Genomic DNA, 22878 nt, shown 5'->3' with positions numbered 1-22878 from the left:
TAAACAAATGCAGGAGCAGGAAAGGAGTTCACACCTAAGACTGGCTTAAAGAAAATGATTAATATTTGGTATTAATAAAAGGTCTATCTGTAATTTGAAATGGATTAACTAAAGAGCTATTTTAAGGTTAATGGACTAACAGTAATTTCTGGTGACAGTGAAATGCTTTCTTCATTTCAGCATTTAGTGCAGGCAGTATTCTAGTTATCCTAATCCAGATATGAGATTTTTTAGAAAATGTAGAGTATAAGGATGGCAGCTCTTTTGTGGTAGGAACAAATTACAGCTTTTAACTAGATTTTTTTTAAACAACAACTTATTCACTAATACTCCATATATTATTTCGAGCTGAATTTGAGAGTAACTGATGGATCCACTGTGTGTTCTTTCATGCAGATTTTGTACTCCAGGGAACAGAGTAACTGGTAGCTGGGAAGCTTCTTTTAGGATTTTAATCTCCACCCACAGAAAACAGTGCAACCCTGAGCAGGATCTAGCTATATTCAGTAGCAGAAGTGAAACATAAAGGTATATGCCTAAAAAAAGCAATTGAGTGTTAAAGAATTTCAACTTCCTGTGCTGATGTTTTGAAGTTACTTCTGCTTTCTGTGATGAATGTCCACAGCTTTGGAAAAGACAGGTTTAGTGCTTTTTTCTTCTAAGTCAGGGCAAGAGCCTGACACTGGCAGGGAAAAGGCCTGTCAAATATCGTAGTTTCAAAGTAGTGTCAGTTACTGTGGTTGTGAAATTTGGAACCCATGCCAACAATTAAGCATGCTCTAGCTAATTGACAAGCCTGTGTACAAAACTAGAGTGGATACTCAAAATGGCACAAGAGTATGACAAATAATGACAAGTAATCACCTCCTTGCTACTGCAGAATTTCTGCCTGTGCTTGTCTTTCTTAAAGTTCATGAGAATAACAGCTCTCTTCCCACAGCTGCTGACTTCCAAATGGAAAGATAAGCCAAGCAGAAACTGTTCTGAGGAAGTCCTCACAGTTTTTCTGAAATTCTAGTGACCATGTTTAAAACCTAGCAAATCACTGAAGGGTGTTTTTGAGGGTGTGACTAGAGGTTAATAATCTGGTAATGTGGCTGTTGCCAAGGAAACAAAAATTTAATTTTCTGGCTCATTTCAAATATGGACTTGGAATTACATTTCTGTCTCTATGTTTAATAAACAAATCATTGCAATATTTGTGAGATTCAATTAAGATGGGGAGTTTACATGGGAAGATGGAAACTACTGCAGGAGCCCTAATAAACTGGTGCTTACTGTGGAAGGTATAAATCCAGCATTTATCTGTGTCTCTGCAATGGCTGGGCTCAGTCTTAGTTATCTATGTTGCAAAACCCACCAGAATTCTATGGTAGGAATGGTAAGGCATTAGTTCACTGAGAAAGACCAAAGGAAGCCTTGCAAAGAGAAGCTGGGGCATCTTACTCCAGCTGTTAGCTAAAACATAGGGCAAAAATCCACTTTTCTCCCTTGCTAGAGAGAACTCTGATTTACAACAAGGGCAATGCTCCTAGGTACTTGTCTTGCCTCAGTATTGTACGGCCTGGCAGTAGGACTGCTGGCTTTAAATGCTGAGACTCTAAATATCCTAAATAATCTTTTCACACTAACTCCTCTCCCACACTCCCAACAAACAAACAAAGGCATTAATATTCCACTGATAGTGTTCTTGATCCTGAATTTCTGTTCCATCTGATCCTTTGCCGGGTTTGATAATAGAAAGCACAGTCTAACAAAAGAGGTCCCTTCTAATCCTTCCTACTGCCCTGAACACTAGGAACAGGACTGTAAAGTTTCTAAGAGACAAGCAAAATTCTAAGGAGGGTTTAAATATCACCTCTGTGTATGATCCAAAATAGAACATTTGAGTGCATCAAATAGCCTTAATCAAAAAGCCTAGCTTTGTATGGATGATTCTACAACAGTCACACCTGCTCATTTCTCTGAAAGTTCTAATCTTTGATCTGCAAGTATGTTTGAATCATAAGCCTTTTGGTTTTTTCCTTAAATGAACACTTTTTGAACGGTAATCTTTTGTATGTTCTCATAGAGAAACAAGTTTCTATCAGTATTAACACCTTTTTCAAAATATTTATATTCACATATAGTTATCTTCATATGCAGATTTTGCTCTAACAGTGACACTAACTAACCTGGAATAGTGTTAAACATTCAGAAAGTTTGCCTCAACAACCTTCATGAAATACAAATACAGTTTCTGAATATAACTTAAAATACAGGCAACAATTTAATATTTCAGATAACAGAATTTTTCTTCCTTAGGAAGACTATGATCGTCTGAGACCTTTATCTTACCCTATGACCGATGTCTTCCTTATCTGCTTCTCAGTGGTAAACCCTGCTTCATTTCAAAATGTGAAGGAAGAGTGGGTACCGGAGTTGAAGGAATATGCACCTAATGTTCCCTTTTTACTAGTAGGAACACAGGTATATTTGGTTCTGTTCTACTTTATTTACACAAATAGGACCATTGTATGGTGCCTTTTTTCTGGGCTGGAAGTTCAGGCCCAACAGGACCTGAGCAGCACCTCCTTCTGCCTTTGGAGGAATAAGCTTTACAGGTGGAAGAAAAACATAGATATGTGTTGTTCTCAAATGAGCATCTCTGTTTTGTTAAAAAAACTTATGCCCATTGTAAATAGGGTGGCAAGATAGGCTGCATGTCTCCCATGTGACTATCTAAAAAGTCATGGGACTTACGGAACAAAATTGTCTGCTCATGACCACGTTACTGGAATTACTTGGGTCTACAGCTATTAGTCACATGCAATATTTGCTGAAGCAAAGGAAAAGGGGAGAAGTGAGACAATTTCCTCTTGCTTCTTGTGGGTAGTGGACTGCGCTTCATTTACGGAGTGACCCACATGTTGGTGTTACCTTTGGGTTAATCTTCCTGCCACTGCATTTGGTATTCTAAGATGATCACATCTAACTGAAGCGCTGAATTACAGAATTAATGTTTCTTCCTTCTGGATTAAAGATTCACATCTTAAATTTAGGGCTTTTGAATCAGGAAGGGTCCACGATCTGAATCATGACACGACTCCATTTTTACAGAGATAATATTCCATTGAATAATTCTCCTTTAGAAAGAGGGTATCATATTGCCTATGGACTTTTGTTTAGAGAAAGTATTCCAGCATGACTTCAATTTTTCTTGCTAGATTGATCTCCGTGATGACCCAAAAACTCTGGCAAGACTGAATGACATGAAAGAGAAGCCCGTATCTGTGGAGCAAGGACAGAAGTTAGCAAAAGAGGTAAACTGGATACTCCTAAATGAAACCAAGCAACAAAGAACAACAACAACAGAACACTCCTATTTCTACTTGACTTTGTCTTCCTTTAGAACTTTTTGTGTATCTTTTAGCAGTCCACATATGAAATCTTGTGACTGCTTACCAGTTATTTACACTTATTTACATTAATGAATATAGGTAACAAGCAGACCTATGTAATTACACTTTCTTGTCAGTAACAGTTCTAATTTTCAGTGTAGACACTTGTAAGAGCTATACAAGCTATATAAATATTAGTCAAAGATAGTTAAAATCCACAGACTGGTTGAGGTTGGAATCAAAATACTGGAAGCATCTCTTAGACATTATTTGAGAATGTTATACTACCATTGTAACTACTGTGTAGATAATGCTTATCGGGACACTTACAGAGCCTTTATTTTTGAAACACAAATGGGTCATGTAATTCTTTTTTGCTCTTCAATTATCAACCATATCTTAGGCCTCCACTGCCAATCTAAAGAACTTATTTGTTTCCCACAGAAACCAACAAACTTAAATACCTTCCAGATCTTTGGACAAAAGACAAATCTTGTTTTCTCCTACAGGGGAGTGCACATGCAGATAACTTTTTTAGATTGCAGCCAAACATTGTAATGTTGCATTGGCGGGGGGGGGGCAGGGGGAGCAGAAGTGCCCAGATGGAATTGAACAGCTGAGATATACTGCTATTGAATTAACTTATTTTCTTGACAGATAGGAGCCTACTGCTATGTGGAGTGTTCAGCTTTAACACAGAAAGGACTGAAGACTGTTTTTGATGAAGCTATTATAGCCATTCTAACTCCAAAGAAACACACAGTGAAGAAGAGAATAGGTTCAAGATGCATAAACTGCTGTTTGATCACGTGAGAGACATTTGACAATGGCCAGGCTTACTGTGAAATTCTACTGATTTTAAGTACAATGCATTAAGTACATAGTGAATTTGTTCCAGGTTTGAAAGTCAAACCTACGATTCTGCCTTCTACAACCAGTGAAATCCAGAGGAATAAAATCAAACTCAATGAACTTGTAATAAGAAGCCACCACATCTGTTACAAATATTTTATTCAGACTGGAAGGTACAATCTCTCAGGGTTACACAGTCTAGAGGAAGCAAAAACTGCACCACGCTGAAATGGCATCTGTGTGATTTTATTGAGTGGAGATGCTTGGCCTGAAATACTCTTAACTGAATTTGGACAGCCTACTGCTTTGACTATATATATATCTATCTATATATATATATATATATATCTTTAAAAACCCCAACTTTTGCACAGTCTGTATGGAATCTGCACAAAGAAATACCTTGTCTCTTTTTGCTCCAGTTATCTGCTTTTGTATGTGAGCTGCTTCCGGTTCCAGTGTATCCACAGAGGTGCAATAATCAGACCAGCCATATAGCCAAAGGTAGCTCCGAGGGAACAGGAAATGGGCCATACCTGAGGGGAGAATGCAAGGTAAAAGCAGACAATGAGGAAAATCTCTGTGGGTTTTTGTACTTCATGAGCACAAAGTCTAGGTACTGCAAGACAGTAGTCTTATTCTACTTTAAAGCTTGATGTGCTTTCCTAAAAATGCCAAAGGCATAACAATCATCTTCATAAACACTAAATACCATTGTACAATTTTTAATTGATATGCATTAAAATGTAAGCAGGCTTCTGGCTACTGCAGACTTTAGTTTGATAGTCCAAAAACTCTATGGGAAAAAAACCCTTAGAGGTATTTATATCCCCTAAAGCATTCAGCTGACCTAACTTCCTACTGTGCTGCACACATTTGGACACCTACAGATTTCTCAGCAATTTCTCCTTTCAATCTCTCATGGTGTTTTGAAACTTTTAGGTGTGTATAGATGAATTAGTAGTATTCAAATAAGGCCAGAGACTGTGATGGATAGAGGTTTGTTGGCTTTTTTTCTTGAAAAGTATGTAAGAGGATAATTTTCCCTCTGGCTAGCAGTAGGGATGGAACACAAATTTGGAAGCTGACTGAACATCTTGCACCCAAATCATCAAACTTTTAGTAAGCCAGTAATGTCAAAGAGAGCTTTAATTATATGCTCTGTTTTACAGTATAAGAAAAAGAAGCCAACTCAATAGAGCTGACTCACTTTAACAAACCATCTTGTACTAAGCCAGAGTAATAATGAAATTCTCCCCTGCCCCCCCCCCTTTTTTTTTAATTGGTATTGATTTGCAGGGAGGAGTGGCCAAACCAAGACTTAACCAGTTTGTCATCAGATGTAGCTTATAGTACCAGTCCACTACATACTGCATTTGATGACTCTCAATTAAGGTGGTAATTAATTTATTTATTTTAGAATAAACAGAATTCCCAGGCCTCTTCAAAATTCTCCTTTGCACTGTTTTGTTCCAGGACAGTTTTGTAGTTCCTGCTGTGTAGTGCATATTCCTAAAGGAAGTACAGAGTGGACTCTCCTTTTATTTTTTAAGTTAAGGGGGTATTTCCCCCCCTCTATAGTACTTGAGACTGAGAAATGCACTTAGACCATAGAGGAAATATCCCAGTCTCTAGCCTTCTTTTCTACTTCATTTTGAGTTGCAACTCATGAATATCATGAATATCAAATGAACTTACAACAGTAATGGTACTGGCTCCTCCTTTCATTCATTTTCCTAGCTCTGATTCTTCTCTTTACTTCATTATCACATAAAAGAATATATCTCTTCACATCCTTTGATCATGGGAATTTTAACTATGAATAAGAGTAATGTATTTTGTCCTCTGCTCTTTCATCTTCAACCTCCTCAGTTGTTTCATCTTCACATTCCTTAGCATTTACAGCTTTATATGTTATCTGGAGGTCTTAAGGAGTGTAGCAAAGTTGACTATTAAACAAGGTGCCTTAGGTACTCTTTATTGACCTTGTTTCATTCTTTCACTTTCATACATTCTGTCTCTGCTGCTTGTTTTTGTTGCTGAGTATTTCAGCAGTTGCCTCTCAAGCCAAAGATTTGCTTGTTTTTATTCATTTACTGTGTATTGCAGATCATCTATAAAAAGCCTTGAGAGGCTTTGGCATGGTAAGGTACAAAATATATTTGAAACTCACATAAGTTTGGGGCTTTGGCTAAACTTACACTTCAGGCAGATCTTTTCAACTTCTAAATGAAATGAAATTATTTCTAGCATTTTGCATATTAACACATATCTAGAGGACAAAACAATAAAAAAAGTCCCTGAAACCCTTTTGCCCACAGTAACATTCAGATGGAACACAAGTCATACTTTTTTATCCACTGATGAAGTCAAATACCACTCTAATATCCACAAAACTATGGACAAAGGTTTCTTAACTTGGTGGTGCTTTTACATCAAATGTGCTGAGTGATCAATGATCAATCCTTCATTAAATTTTTACCTACATTAGGTGAATTTGTAGTCGCCTATTTGCTTTACAGAACTATAGGTAGATGATGGACTCTGAATTGATCATATTCCCTTAACTAGAGAGCAAATATCTCTGATGACCCAATGACCCTGTATACTGTGCTATTTTGTGTATAATGGGTGATTATTGATATGATTAAAAAGATCTCTGGTGACTGTTGTAGCCTCTTGCACCAGGCTGAACTGCAACTCGGGATGTGTTTTTTCAATAGCTATGTAACTTTTAATATTAATTATGCCTCTGTCTGTCTTCTAAAACATTCTATTTTTGCTTTGGTTTTTAAAAGTCAGTGTTACATAAGTTTCAGGCTATCTTAACAGTTGAATCTCTGACCTCTGAACACTCACAAATGGCAGGTGGCAAAGATATGGAGCAAAGGGAAGAAAACATAAAACATGCCATCTCCCATCTATGAATAAGACTGAAAGAGACACCACCTCATCCCTTTTAGTGGCATGGAACAGAAGGGTACTAGCAGGTACTTCTTACTGTGCTGCTTGGACACCCCAAAGTAGCTCTGAGGGCATTTTGGCCTTTTGAAAACTACCTAAGCACAGCAGTTAAAAACCGGGACTTAAGAGCATTGCTGTCCTTATGCTATTTTGTGTAACCCTCAACACAGGGCAAAACCCCCTAACAAACATGTAATAATACCAGTTTTTGATCTTTTATTCTTGACTGGTGGCTTTTAGGCTACACATAGCCTGAGGCACCCATGGGTATATCTAAAGCAGCAAGTTATCAAAGATTAAGATGGAGCTCTTAAGCACATCAGCTGCCCTAAAATAACACCACTTTCAGATGCTTTTGACTGTCTATGAAAATGGGTTGCTTCTTTCTGTGGAAGTGGGTTGCTTTATTTTGTATTAGATGCTGGCCTCATTTTTCTGAGACCAAATCACTTTCTTTTGGACCTTTTTAAATTACTTTGACTTACCCAATTGGCCTGCTTTTGCCCTCTCTTTCATAAAATCTCAAACTTGGTTTAAAGTCCTTGACTTGGTATGAACTGCTGGTAAGTGATAATAAGCAGCAAATATCTGTCTGTCTGTTTCAAGAAATTCCATTCTGCTAGCTCAAAATATGCAACTTGTAATACACCCCTGTCACCCACTGAACTTTTCAGCTCAGTTCCTCCTATATCATGCTCCCTTCTGCCTTGAGGAAGCTGACATATCCTGCCCCATTACTGATGTCATGTCTGGGCTGGGTCAGCAGCAGGGGAACAAGATGTTGAGCCACATGGCCTAGCTGCACTTTTGTTGAGGCAAAAAAAGGCTGATATGGAGAGAAAAGTGTGGGGAGCGCAGGAGATAGAACAGAACATTTTTCATTAAGCTGTCATGAAATGCCTTATCTGTCTCAGCATCTGGGAAGCAGCAGCTACCATTCCCACAGCCTAACACAAGAAGAATCAGTTTACATATCAAATGCATGATGAAAAGGGCAATTTTAACAACCTGTAGATGATTACTAGGAACCTGAACAGCAGCTTAGCAAAAACAAATCTTAACAAGAATAAAAAATGCATTTTAATGGACAGAGCATGAGCCAGTGTTTAATGCAAAATGATTCTGACTTCTGCTATTCATTTAAATTTTCTTTTTGCCTTTTCATCTGGCAGCAGTGTCAGGACTTCATAGGAATTTCTTTAGGCTAGATAAATAGATACAGCAGAACTGCAAGGTTTTTAGTATATATTAGAACTCATTTTAAGAATTATGACTCAAAATAGAAATTGCCAACCTTTCAGGACAAAATGAGCTAGTTTTCCTCAACGCTCTTTAGAACACCTAAGATTTTATGATGTGAGAATGCTTAGCATATTGCATGGAAAGCGGAGCATGTTGCAGGATCCCAGCAAGGTATCTTAGCTCTGCTGGACTGTGCATGTAGCTAGCTAAACCAGAATTCAGACTGCATGACAGTTTTGTCATCTATTAAAGAGTCTTGCATCCCATGCAAGGGAATTACATAGACACTGATAAAGACATAAAGGCCAGATTCTTATAGACCAGAGGAACAACATCAAGTTTATAAAGATGTTATGAAGTAAGCAGCTGACTGCTGGAACTTTCATTATACAAATGCAAATACAGTGAGGCAATCTACTGTACTTACTTATCTTTTTAGTAAACTTAAGAGTGTTTTTCTCATATTCCTAAACATTATTTTTTTGTATGCTTACTGTTTCAAAAGGCTAATTTCTGACTGTCAATTAGAAGGCTATGTAATAATTTTTGTTTCATTTTAAAACTGAATAAATGAGCACAGTTATTTTCCTTCCCTGTTTCTAACATGCCTTAAATTCCTGATTGTTTAGTCTGTACTGTTTTATAAACTTCAGTACATGCCTTTAATCTGGTTGCATGCACACATTAGCTACAAGTGTCTTATCACATTGTACAGAATGTGTGTGTTGACAAGCACACACCAAGAACAAAGTGTTAGGTTTTTTCCAGGCTGGTATTTGTAACTAGAAGTTGGTTTCATGGATTTGTGTTCTAAAGTTATAGCAAGCATAACTGCCTTTGATCTCACCATTAACATTTACATTGATAAAACACATTATTAAATAAACAATGATAACCACACTAAAGTGGAACAAGCTTCTACCTCTGTTTAGAACAACTCCAATTGCGTATTATCCCTCCTTGCATTAAGCAGCTACTCTTAAAACAAAACTTTCACAGCAGGTAGTAGATCCAAAAAGGAATACAAGAAGGAAACTCTCTGAGCTGTGTTAAGAAGAACTAAAGTAGAGTGAAAGTTCATAGTCCTCTTTCAGCTTACTTGAGTAAGGATCAAGAACTGTACCCAAGATTCTCCAGATTATTTTTCAGGCTACGAATGTCTGAAAGGTATCTAAGGCTAATATTTACAGTCATAGCGGCTAAATTACATAGCAGTCAGACAACTCAGGTGAGCTATATCAACACTACCTATTATGTTTGCAGTATCCACTATGAAGTAGGAATATAGCAATTTTACTTCTACATAATGATAACACTGTAGAATATTGTTTCCAAGTCACTTTTTACCACTAGCAACAGGTACTACAGATCAAAATTATGCTACAAACATCCCCCAGATGTATGGGAGGGCATGCACATAACAAATGCACAGATATGATTTAGAAGTCTGTCATCAAAACACGCAATAAACCCAAGAACTCTTCAGTGAGCTAAATCCATTTGTTGTCAGTGGCAAATGCTGTGTCTGGAATAATAGTTCCACCACATATAAAGTGTACTGATAAAGTTGTGGTCTTTAACTATTCTGTGTTGTTCAGCAACTAATTTCCTCAGGCTGAGTAGAGAAAGGATGTACCTAGGAAGTCCTACATCATCCTGCTCTGTTTCAGTGGTGGTGTTTTTTAAAGTTCCACTTCTCAGTGACTTGTGAAACAAGGATCCTGATCACATGTGGTTATTGAAAGTACACCATCAACTTGAAAGAGGCTATCTGGAAAAACGAAGCAACTGTAACAAAATAAGTTATTTTCTATTTCTTTGTAGAACTGTCCTAGCTAACTGTAACCCTTACATACCCACTGCACTTCAGAGGCCTAGGGGCAACAGGAGATGGATGTACAAGTCTAAATTGCCTAGAACAGCCTTATTTAAATCATCGCAATTAGGTGTTGCAAACTGTTTTAAAAATTGCTGAAAAATAAGAACAATTTTAAAACACTGGCAAGATTACTCTCCCAGTTTAATTGAAACATGCTTGTCAGGACAAAAAGTTTGGGGTTTTTTTTACTTTTAATATAGAAATGTAACTATTGACCTAACCTGCATTCCTGTAAGGCAATTATCTTTACCTTTGTCTGAGATAGGCAGAATTCTACAAACCTAGAACCAGAAGTAACAATAGACTAGGCGTCCCATACCAGCTATTTTGCATAGTTACAAAATTTTTCTTAAAGCTAGAAGAGGAGTAATGTACATGGCATGCTTAAAACTTGCTTTAAGAACAACATCAGAATAATGAAAAAAAATGAATCATAGGACACAAACTGACTTTCAGGACTGTATTTTATACTTCTAACAGAAATGCTTTATATATTTTTCATTTTCATTCTCAAACATTATTTAGATAATTAATGTTAGTTTATTTCTGAAACAATATTCTATTCCTGTTAATTAATTAATTAATATTTAGTTAGTACAAAAGTTGTTGTTTGCTTAAAAGGTGCAATTTATATTATTATTATTTTTAAGGGTAGAGAGGCACACTAATCTGAATATCCCCTGTATGAAATATTTTTCAAATATAAACATGAAAAATAAAGTGAAGATTTTCTGAGACATCTGTATTTATCTCAGTTTTGTTGCATGTCACAAGATGTATGTATAAAGAAACAATATGTTTCCTTCGGTTTGTAAATAAGTCAGGATGAAGCAGAATTTGCGCGTTAGTCATTAGCACATGAATTGGAACTCTTGTTAAAAAATTCATCATCAGGTTTACCCCACAGAACCCTAAAGTACTTTTAAGTTAAAACAAATTCTAGTGAAAGATACATAGGATGCTGACATCTGATTTTCTGACCAGATAAGATCCAGGTAATAGTACAAAAGACTTCTCAGCTTCTACTGATACATCTCATACCAGGTAATTTTTCAGTTCTTCTATCAAGTTTGCAGGAAAATATGTTAGACCCAAAACAGACTGCCAAGGGCAGGGAAACAGATTAGTAAAAATGAAACCAACGTTGTTTTCTCTTTGAAGGACACAAAACAGAAAAGTGATAGCAGAAGAGCTGTCACATGTATGAGTGTGGAAATTCAGACAAGTATCTTACAGAATAGTTCAGACAGCTTTATTTAATATTGTCCTGGGATTCTCAGTACTCTCTCCAACCTCTTGTTTGCTTTAGGTAAGTGACTACAGACCATTTTCATTTGAAGCCATTTCTATGAGCAAACCAGACTCCACAGAAGTAGCTTTACATTCTCCCTTTCTGAATGATTTGTCAATTTAAAAATTGACTGTAGACACTCTTAAACTGTATACAGTTTAAAGTGTAGACACCAGATTTGATTAAGTGCTAAATCCCAATTAAGTGGAAAAATATGCCAGTTCAAGACACAGTGACTTTTTCTGTAAACCTTGTCCCATATTATATTGTTCTAACAAAGCTAAATCAATAGCAATAGCATTTTTCATCCCAAACTCACAACACATTTCTGTACCAACTGGATATTTTGCAGTTTTGACAATTTTTGACATTCCTGGGCTACCAACAGAGCCCAAGGGAAGAAGCAACAATCCTTTGGTTTGCTTTGTCACATGGTATTTCTCAGCTATTGCTGATCCATCCAGTTCTTGTAGTACCAATTTTACCTTGTCTGTGACAGTCTGCCAATAATGAATTGTCTGAAGTTACAGGTGGCAATGCAGCCGTGTTTCCATTGCATGTTGTTATACCACAAATACAAGCTATAATCAATACAAACATCAGAACCAGATTTTGCAATAAACAGGCTTACAGGCCTTAACACTGCTCCCTAAAATAATAATACCACTTTAGTCTTCCCCAAGCAGCAACACGTAAATCAGATTTTCTGCTTTAAAGCAGAACCATTTCCACTACAGAAGAAAAAAAAAAATTGTTTACAGCACAAAGGCTAAAATACAAAAAGGAAAACAATCACTAATGAAATCTCTTTTTATCTCAAAACCTGGTCTTGAGGTTCAAAGACTGAACTGTTCAATTTGAATCCATTTTTGGATAGGAAAAGGGTAAATCCAAAATTGTAATCCTCAAGCTCTCTGCTTTTAGGCTAATATGAGAAACAGCTGATGTCAGAAGCACAACAGCTTAATACTTTACTCGTGCAGATGTCTAGAAGTAATTTAGTTTTGACTGGGTTCTGATTACTTTTAAGTCTACATTAAGATCTACATGATTTCTTTCTGACCTTGCTTGAGACTTTAATCTGTAGGCGTTCCCTTAAACATACCAGCTGGACTTTGTATACAGAGTTCTATGCAAACTTCAGTTCTATGCAAAACACTCCTAGTCCTTGTATTTGGGGGAGATTAAAAATATCATTAATCCTGCAGCTGTATTATGCACAGGTATTTTTATGTTCAGTAAGTCAGTGGTTAGGTCACTCAAGGGCAATTGGCACTGAAGCTCTTCTACCCAAACTCAACAGATCTCTAACAGCAGCAGACTCTTAAGAGGATCATTCTTCTTTCCCCTGGCTGAGGTTGAAGACAATATAGAAAACACCTCTTCTCTTTTATTGTTACAGTGAAAGAATTTACTATGAGTTTCTGTAATCACCTGACATCAGGTAGCAAAAGGAATACTCTTGGGAAAAGGAGCTTTGTGCCAGTGACCAGTGAACTTCTGAAGAACAGAAATGCCTCTTAGTTCTCAAAACATCTGAGACAGCCATGCAGCTACTACATGCAATAGCTGGGTTGCTAAATCCATACTGTTCAGTAGGAAGACAAAAGACATCAGCTGTTGTATGAGGTTTTGTTTGCCCAGAACCTGATTCACAATTTATCTCAGCTGGGCAAATACTGAAAATACATGGCTGGGACACTGCCACCACTTCTATGGTTTGGTGACCAATATTTAAGAGATCACCTTCACAAAAATATTAGGTGATTAATAGGTGATTGAAAACTTCTGAGAGTTGTGAGCAGGATCCTTGACAAGCTATTTTAAAGAGGTTGATTTCTGCCTTGAAGATCTGTTACAATTTTGGGGCTTCACTGTGTTGCTTTGCTGAAACAACTGGACTTGTAAAAACTACATTACATTTTAACAAAGACTTCTTTCATCTCCCCTAATACAGCAGATCTTAAATTAGCATTTAAAACTGCAGTTTTCAAAGACTGTTGGAGTGGCAGCCTGAGAACTGATAAGCAAACTTCTCTATGGCTGCTCTTGAACTACCCACATCATTAATGATCTAACAGGTCAGACTCAAAATGGAACAAAAAATTTCTTCCCCCACCCCACTATTTAAAACTCTACAAGGTTTAAGATGGAGATGTGAGGATGGGAAAAATGAGCAGAAGGGAAAGAACAGCAGCAAATGCTGTAGAACTAATCAAAAGAAAATTGCTTTGATATAGAACTTGAGAGTCATAAACTCTCTCCTGCTAACCTTGGTATAGGAGTATGTCAGAAATGAGGGTGGAGATGGTGAAGGAAAATTGCAGACACACAGGGAGCACTGGGAAGCATTCACACCCAGAAACAGTCAGTGACAAGTTTGGGTATCTGAAGTTTCTGCAGATGCTTTGCTGTTCTGAAGAGTCAGATAGTATAGTTTTAGATGTTTAAGTGTAGATTATAGAGTTAAATTTTCAGTCATGTTTGGCTTTCATTAACTTGGAAGAGTTTTCAAACAGAGAAAGTTTTCAGATCATTATCAAACTTGTGTCTCCTGCTATTGGAAGGTGTGGGAACAGACACAAAGCTAAAAATTTACCTAAGTATCTGTCTTCAGCTACTAGTGTCTTTGTTTTGTTAATCAGAGCCCCCTGACCTAAATTTTCCTCATGTCATTGGTGCATAAAAGGTGGAGGTTTTATACACAGCATATTAGCAAAGTCTGAGATTTTGGGAATAAAACAAACCTGCCAGATGAGACATGCTACTTTAAAATCCATTTAAGTGCAGCTATAAGCCACAGCACGTCTATAATATCACAGACGAAACTGTGCTGCCTGTTACACTGATTTCTGGAAGAAATCTCCAAAACAATCTGCTTAAGAACAGGCCTGACAGACACTACTCAGTTAAAAGTGTATCAAGTTTGGTAACCAGATGAAAGAAAACCTCTACTGAGCACATGTAGGAAAACGTTGTTACTAGTGGCATAATTTTTTGGCAATTGCAGACTTCAGTTACATTTAATTTAAGCATTTCTCCATGCCAAAAAACATAGTAAGAAAATAGCATAAGCATTTGAATTTATAAAGATAGAATCTGCAATGCCAGCTTCATGTTTTTTCTTGTTCAACTAAAAAGCTAATGTTTGCCTTCCTTTGAAATCAGAAGTAGTACAGTGCTTCAGCTACACCATTTCACAAACCGATCTAAATCCATTTAAAATACCTTCTGTTAAGTGCTTTTATGGAAGACAGAGGGGAACTAAAACATCAGGAAAGCATCTTTCTTTCCCTACCTGTGAACAATAAAAGCTACTAGACTGAAGGCGAACTTGAAGCCATCTTCATCATTTCACATTTCTCCTCCAGCTTGTCTAGTTTCTTACCCAAATCATTAGAGCTCTATTTCATTATAAAATTTGCATGCAACAGATACTCACAAGTATGTAACAAAGAACCTATTTAAACTGCAAATAAAAATAATGCATTTTACTTCCTTACACCCTATACACAGATGTTTCCAATGAGTTTTTAAAAGTTTGGTGTAACTCTGTAGGAACAGCATATGATCAAGTGAAATACACCTCAACAGCTTCAGAGCAATTTTGTGTAGTGTGCATCTCCAGAAAATTAGTATTTTATACATTTATGGTAAGGGTGTACATACTAACCTGCCAAGGTCGATCCCAGTCAAGAGGAATAGGAAATGCTCCAAACCAAGCTCCAAGTAGACTGCACATGGAAGTAATCTGTAGACTGCTTTCCCAGATGGACATAGCTCTGTAAAAAGTATGTTATAAGTTTTTAACAACAGCAGAAGTTACCATGGAAGAGAGTTGGATCAGATTCCTCCCAAAAGTTTTGAGGCTATGAACAGATATAAAATTTCACATATATTTGATAATAGCATGCAGGTTTCTCCTAAAACATACAAACTAGAAATAAAATCTAAGTTGCATATTTTAGCTGTAATTACAATCCTTTTATACCACACTTTCAGGATTTTTTTTTTTTTGAGATGTTTACTGCAAAAGCTAATTTATGTTATCTGGAAATACTCCTACTGAGCTTGAAACACTGCTAGACTGAGAAAATAAATCTATCTTGATAACTGTGTGCATTGGAGAGAGAGGCAGCCATGAACGAGTATTGTGGGACTATAGAGAAAAGTGCAAGCACACTCACAAAGAACTCTGTGGTGTAGACATATTTGATGACTACAACAACTCAAAATTTAACACAGAAGTCCACTATGAGAATATTTCAAAACAAGTTTCCATCAGCTGAAACGAAACACTGCAAGTAAATGTAACTGCACATTGGAGCCCTTTTGTAGCAGTGCATCCAACTTCAAGTATGCCAGCTGCAGGATAAATTTTTTGCACACTGAAGAGCTCTTACACTAGCAGTCATGGCACACATTGTAAGAGATGTTAAATTAATTCCAGTTCTTATAGCCTTCTGCCACTACTTATTTCAAAAAGTTTTTGTAAATTTGGATTTCTGTTTAACAGATGAGTGCTTACTATCATCAACGTACCAACTGACTGCTCTGCTCAGGCCATGAGCATTTGGGTACTTGGTACCAATTAAGAAATTAGCAACAGAAGTAAAGAACACAGTAGGGCACAGTTTAAAGACAGGAGAAGCAGGCTAGAATCACTGCTTGAATCAGTACAGCAGGAGATCTGAGTTTTAAGTTTGCTACATCTCAGACTATAAATGTACACCTAGCTTCAGCTAACAGAGGAAAATATACAGGCAGTTTTATGGCTCGAAAACTAGACGCACAGTAAACTCCGAACTTTGCATGTGCTGTTTAGGTTGCATGACATGAACACTTGGTTTTGGAAAGAATAAAATTTTTTCACTTCTGAGTACACACTGCTGCACTTGCTATTGACCAAACAGCTCACAAATTTAAAGCAAAAATTTTTCAATGTTTGCAGAAATAGAAGTAAAAGAAAAAAGTACTAACAGTGCAAGGTTGACATTTTGAGTAGAACTGTTTCTTCTACAATACCATGATTCCTTTAATTAAAAACACTCCAGTTCATAATTCTACCAGTGTGAGATTCTTTTCTTGAAGAGAAAAGTCCTGATGTAACTGTAAAACTGTTTAGGAGCCTCCACTCAAAAATTCTTGTGAATTATTTTCAGAAGCTGAGTAACTGAGCAGAGAGCTCTTAGGCAGAACAAGGAAGAGAATATTCACTACAGCCTTAAAGCAGCTGAAGAGACAACAGAATACACCAAGGACTGAGGTAGAGTTATACCTCACAAGGTATCTTGTGTGTGTGACAGATTCACCAGACTGCTGTACCATATGGAGATACCAGACTGAGCCCAAATGCAAAACAACAGAATTAACAAGGCACGGTGTGCCCAAGTGAAAAACAGCCATTAGCAGTTTGACAACTATTTCAGCTGCTAATTGAATCCCTCTGCAGCATGGACTGGCTACTCTAAGACAACTTGATTTGTCCTCCAGCATTATCCTGAAGGAGCAATGTTCCCATTGCTCACTTTTCTTTTTCAAACCACCACATAAACTCCTCATTTGCATGAGACTAACGACTGCAGCAATATTTACGAGCTTTGCATTTTCCAGGTTTCTTTCATTTTAAACTAAGATAATCCTGCAGACAAAGCTAGCAATGTTTAAGATAATAAATGAACACTAGTGGCAGAAAGGTCTTTAGAAGCCTAAAACAATTATTTAAATTTAAATAATTTATTAATACAATACATTCAGTTCAGCCTTAAATAATGTTTGAATTAAGAAGTTAGCTGACATAAAATAATCTACTGAGACAGTTTCCTCATAGACAACATTTAGAATTCTTGGCTGCAGCAGGACTAAATACTAAGTAGTCCTTGGTATGTGATGACGTCTACACTTACAAGGGACAATTCAAGTCTGTAACAGAGCATGCAGTTCACAAAGTGATAAAATAGACATAATGAAAACAGAAAGGAGCCCTAACATCATGGTTTTTTATTATTTTTTGGCAATATCCAAATAGAATCTCTTTTCTACCCTGGTAACATGTTATATTTGCTATTATAGCAGAAATTTCAACACAATTTCTCAGAGCAGTGACTTGAAATAAACAGTCTCCATAAGGAAAGAGTGGGAAAAATAAAAAGGCAATTGAAAACTGGTTTCTTAAAGACTTTTATGCAGGAGGCTGTTTCAGCTAGGTCACTGAAACACTATTTAAGTAACAGCCACATGCTGCCATTAATGCTGATAACCCTTTCTGTAGCTTTTACTTCCCTCTAACTGCACACAGCAGCACATGACAGCTTACGATCAGTGTCATGACACTGACATCAGTCACAACTCTAGATGTCAGAACAAGGAGCTCAGAGATGCTGGTGTGGGCCCACCCCTTTTCAAATGCAGAATTAGCGAAAAGGGCCCTATTTATAGCCAACTAAGAATGGAAGGGTTTGTGATGTAGAATACACATACATTCTCACATATTCTATGTGCACATAAAGTCTAAATTGCACTCAGATACTTTTTTAAAACGAATTCTTTTTTCATATTAAGCTATACACTTAATCAGACTTTCAAACTTACTGTTGTAGTGCACTTCAATTCCCTAAACTCTGCTTCCAAGGAAAGTAGCTCTGTTAATTTTACCTAACCATCCATTTCTTCCATTTAACCAGTCCCACCTCATTCCACATGGTTAAGTTAGCAACCTTTTAATATATTATGTATCATGTATAATATATCACTCATCTCATGCCCAGACCTCAGATGTTCCAATTTCATGAGGTCAAATGAAAAAAAGAGGATTATTTTTAAATGAGCAGCTTTCTACAATCCACAAAGAAACCTGCTACAATATTTCTTTTTAGTCTATATTCACTCAAAGCGCGAACAAACATCGTTAATAATAAGCATTTTACTCAGATAATGTCACATGGCTCATTAGTAAGAACTACTAACAAGTCCACAGAGCAAAAGTGTAAAAGCAAGAAAACTCTTTCCTATGCAATGATTCCACTGAAAGTGCATTAAGATCTAGACTACAAAAGAAATAAGTCAACAGGCATTCAAAATCTACCTGGCACAAACTGGCTGATATTGTCAAACATGTTACTCCAATTCAGCTGTTATTTCCAGCAGCAAAACCTCCAAAGATGACCAAGTGAATCAGCAATGATTTATTTTGGCTAAATAACTCCTTGCTTTTATTACAGTGTATTTACATTTCCACTGAAAAAGAACAAGTGTAAACTACTTGAATAAGGACTCAAGATATTTTTCAGTAAGTTGAGAAATGAGATAAACCAAAATTTAGTAACTGAAATTAGTATTAAAGTGTAGCTTTTTCCTTCCCTATAGGAGTACAAACCAAGAATAATTCAATAGGTCAGTAGTGTAATACAGCTTTTCACTTTCTTCTGAGATGAGACTTCACCATTACGAACTATTAAAAGAAAATGAATACTAAAATCTCATTGAATCTCAAGCATATATAAAGCCTCTTTATGCTTCACTGTCCCAGCCTTTCAACATGCTATTATTGATGGAATGAAAAAAGGCAGAAGAAATGGAAATCTTCTAAAAAATACATTATCTTTGATACATGCTAATGCCATGGCTGCCATGAAAATGGCAAGTGAAAATGCAGTTAGAAGGCTTGTTTTACTTTAAACATAATCCTGAAATATTAATGCTTCAAAACTTTGACACTCAAAACAGCTTTCTTTGAAATTGAAAAAAGAGTATAGGTTAAGATTACATACTTAAGACCACAGTAAGTCATGTGTTATTTTCAACATTATATCAAAGTTTAGAACAGTGCTTGTTTTGACTTCCTACTCCTATTTTAAAAGTTGTATTTACAAAGGTACTACTGGATCACGTGCAAGATTCTCCATGTACAGCTCAGTGTCAGGTCTCCCCTTTATTTGACAAACATTATATGGGATTGCACAATGTTTGATTCCAGTAGAATATGTGCTGGAAACTTTACTTCCTTCAAATGCTTATAAAGTGAGATTGAGCATCTGAACACCAAAAAGAAAAAGCTGTTTTTCTCAGTGTCTTCAAATAAATCTTTCTTTGTCAGAAAAAGTTTCATATGTCTGTAATCACAAATACAAAAATCACCCATCATTCAGGAAGTTTTCATTACAAAAAATTCCATTATATATTGCTTACATCAATTCTGACCATTTCTATTCAGAGAAATATCAGAAACTTTAGATTAGAACTTACCCATTTTTACTAAATACCCGTATCCATGCCTGTATGTTTGGTCCCAGCAAACATAAGCACTGTAAAGTAGTAAATGTAGACAGAAGAACTGCAAACAAAAATGTCTCAGTCACTGACCTACAAAAAGAAAAAGAATATTACTAAATTAAGTGAGGTGGTTGCTAATGTTCTAAAAGTTCCAAGATTTAAAGACCCTCTAACTCAACTTGTGAAAGCATGTGTGTTTTCTTAAACTTCATACAGAAGAATATAATATTTTCTTCTTCTTTCTTCTCTACTATTCTCTGTAGAATAGTAAAGGAAGCTGGAAAAAGTTCTGCTGTTATCTTGGGTGAGATGTTGTAATTTTTTGAAAGGCCTGATACCTGTAACATTTCTAAAAAACCACAGGTGTACCTCAGATAGATCATTAGTTCTAAATTGAAGTATACTTGGATATTTACTTCCATTATTCCATTTATTTTTCCAGTTTGATGTTGTGACAGCAACCAAGAAACCAAACTACATGATACTATTGTTCGTCAGAAATTTAGTGCATCTCTAAAAACCCAGGTTGCTTCATACTTCTTTCTTTAAACTTTCATAAAAGTTAAAACACTAATATCAAAAAGATGAAAGATATGCAAGATGTGTGGCTTAGAATCTTATAGGGAAAATGACTAAATGAAACTCCAAAAAATGTTTGAGCCCATATGTTTAACATAAAAAACAAACCACAACAACAACCCAAAACCAAGAGAAAGCTAAAACAGCCACCATTCTTCCCCCAGCTAGGAGCTTATCCCTTAACTTCCAGTGCACCAGAAAATACACAAGTACTTATACCAACATCTGCAAGGAGAGCTGCCCCTTAGAATGTTTAGAGAAAGAGAGGGTTTTCTGACTTACTCTATGAGAGGTGCTCCATAAAGAACAATAATCGCATGAAATAGTATGCAAGACATGAAAAAGTATATACAGCATTTTAGAAATCTGGATATCTAAAAAAAAGCAATGAAATATCAGAATAATGCTTCAAAATGAAACATAAGTAACAAAGTCTGTATCTTATCAACAGCATTGTATTCTAATTGCTTCTTTAATTTCAGCTGCAGCAAAATATAATAGCATGGCATATTTCAAAAAAGTTTTCCATCTATTAATACTTTAAATAATTAATTTAAAAACACTACACTCTACCTACAATTTTTTTCATGCATCCCATTAAACAGGGCAAACATACAAAAAATATAATCAGAAGTAATTTTATTGGATATTTTTACACTTCTGTTTTACTGTCATTCATTCATCAAAAGACAACTCTCCCAAAAAAAATTCAAAGGATGAAAACATACCATATAAAAAAGTCTGCTACATAGAGAATAAAAATTACATTAACTAAAACTACATTTTGAACTTTACATCTTAAATTCTGAATGTATTTGTGAAACATCCATAACTTTCTATAGCCTGGAAAACACATAATTTTCTATGAACTTAAACAAGTTCCTGGGTACTCACTATATCATGTAGAAGCCAAAACACTTGATAAACAGTTCTGGTTAGGTCTGTTCTGATCAGGTCACCAATGCAAAATCCGTAACTTTCCTTGAACCCTTATTTTTCTTTATTTATTCCTTTCTATATTTATTTCCTGGGATGAAATCTCACCTAGAATATGAAGTGCGCTTCATTTCTAAATCACGGATGGTTAAAATACTTGCTTTCCATCATGGTTTTGTGCATTTCATATCCAACTCAGTCAGCAACACTAGACAGAAGCTTTGCATACAAAGATATGCTCAAAGGGACGATGACTTAAATGTTTAAGAACCACCTCAGAGCACTACATACTGCCTGGCTCAGCAAGTCAGGAGTACAAGACTATTCACCTGACTTCAAAACTCTGGGGCAAGTTGCGTGCTGCTCCAAAATCACTCTGCTCAAAAGGGATTCATACCTTTAATGCTTCCCGTTGCAAACTGTAACTACAAAAAGTTTCTCACAACTTTAGATTCTTCTGCATGCAAATTTCATCATAGAAGGAAATGCAAGCATTTTAATGCTTTTCCATATGATTTTTTAAGTTGCTCAAATGTAGCGTAGTATCTTTCTTATGTGTCACATTCTGCAATTCTTTTTTTCTCTTATTATAAACTTACAACTACACACGAGAAACGTGTGATGACATTTTTTCTTGGTATATCCACTTATCAGAATGAGCCAGGCCTGAACTACAAAATGAGTTCTGTGCCATTTAATTTTGCCAGGTTTTAGCACCATGCAAATTCTTGGGACTACAAACAACATTACATTGACAAGAAACAGGGAAGCATAGAATCACTCACCTGAACAGGTTATTTACAGGTAGAAAAAGTTTAACGTTATGAAAATACTTTAAAAAATTGTTTCAAAAGCTGCTACACTCAACTCACTAGTGGAAAATAAGAATTCACCATCAAAAATTGTCTTCTTTCTCATTTGATTATTTCAGAGAATTTGCTTCCCCTCGGTATTGTCTGGTAGCGACTTACGAATTAAAAAAAAAATTCTTACCTTGTGAGCAAAGAAACGTCTCTTAGGAGACTGATTTGGTTTAAGGACTAAATGCAAGATTATATTAAGGGTAGCAACACAAACAGAACAAACACACAGCCACGTGAGATGCGTTCCCAGGACACTGAATCCGTCCAGGAAGAAAGCTGGGACAACCGCGGCCAGGACGACGGACAGAGCGCAAAGGAGGTTGGCAGCCAGAAGCCTCCTGATTTCCGCCTCCCTCATGGTGCCCGGGCAGCGGCACCTGCAAGACACCGAGTCCCGCCCCGTCACCGACACACGGCAGCAACGCCACCGGGCAGCATCTTCCCCAGCCACAACGCGCAGAGCAGGGCCCTGGGGCCAGGCTGGGGACGAAGGTGAGGATTTTGGGGCAGGAAATGGCGTTTGTTCAAAAAAACCAAATCCCGCGCGGGTAGCAGGCACCACCCGCGCCCCTTACCGCGGAGCGCGCGGCGCCACCCGGCAGCGGAAAACAGCGGGGGCCG

General features: G+C 36.7%; 2 protein-coding genes across 4 annotated transcripts in view; one reads left to right on the top strand and one right to left on the bottom strand.

Moving 5' to 3' along the window:
• Positions 1-9041, top strand: part of RHOQ (ras homolog family member Q) — a 22228-nt gene extending 13187 nt beyond the window's left edge. Inside the window, exons 3-5 of one of the 3 annotated variants that reach the window (XM_058836728.1) lie at positions 2305-2469; positions 3207-3302; positions 4038-9041. In XM_058836728.1, the coding sequence (XP_058692711.1) occupies positions 2305-2469; positions 3207-3302; positions 4038-4193 (417 nt within the window). In that variant the 3' untranslated portion in view covers positions 4194-9041. The remainder of the gene's footprint in view (positions 1-2304; positions 2470-3206; positions 3303-4037) is intronic. The other 2 variants (XM_058836729.1, XM_058836730.1) reach the window with 2 other exon arrangements.
• PIGF (phosphatidylinositol glycan anchor biosynthesis class F) lies at positions 4375-22878 on the bottom strand. The gene is made up of 6 exons (XM_058836727.1): positions 22833-22878; positions 22388-22634; positions 20741-20832; positions 19853-19969; positions 15282-15390; positions 4375-4768 (listed from the first exon to the last, which is right to left on the bottom strand). Exons 2-6 carry the CDS (start codon positions 22613-22615, stop codon positions 4655-4657), a joined length of 660 nt encoding a protein of 219 aa, XP_058692710.1. The 5' UTR covers positions 22616-22634; positions 22833-22878; the 3' UTR covers positions 4375-4654.

This window comes from Poecile atricapillus, chromosome 3 (assembly GCF_030490865.1).
Source record: "Poecile atricapillus isolate bPoeAtr1 chromosome 3, bPoeAtr1.hap1, whole genome shotgun sequence".
NCBI lineage: Eukaryota > Metazoa > Chordata > Aves > Passeriformes > Paridae > Poecile > Poecile atricapillus.
The sequence above is the reverse complement of the archived record's forward strand: the minus strand, read 5'-3'. Positions and strand labels throughout refer to the sequence as shown.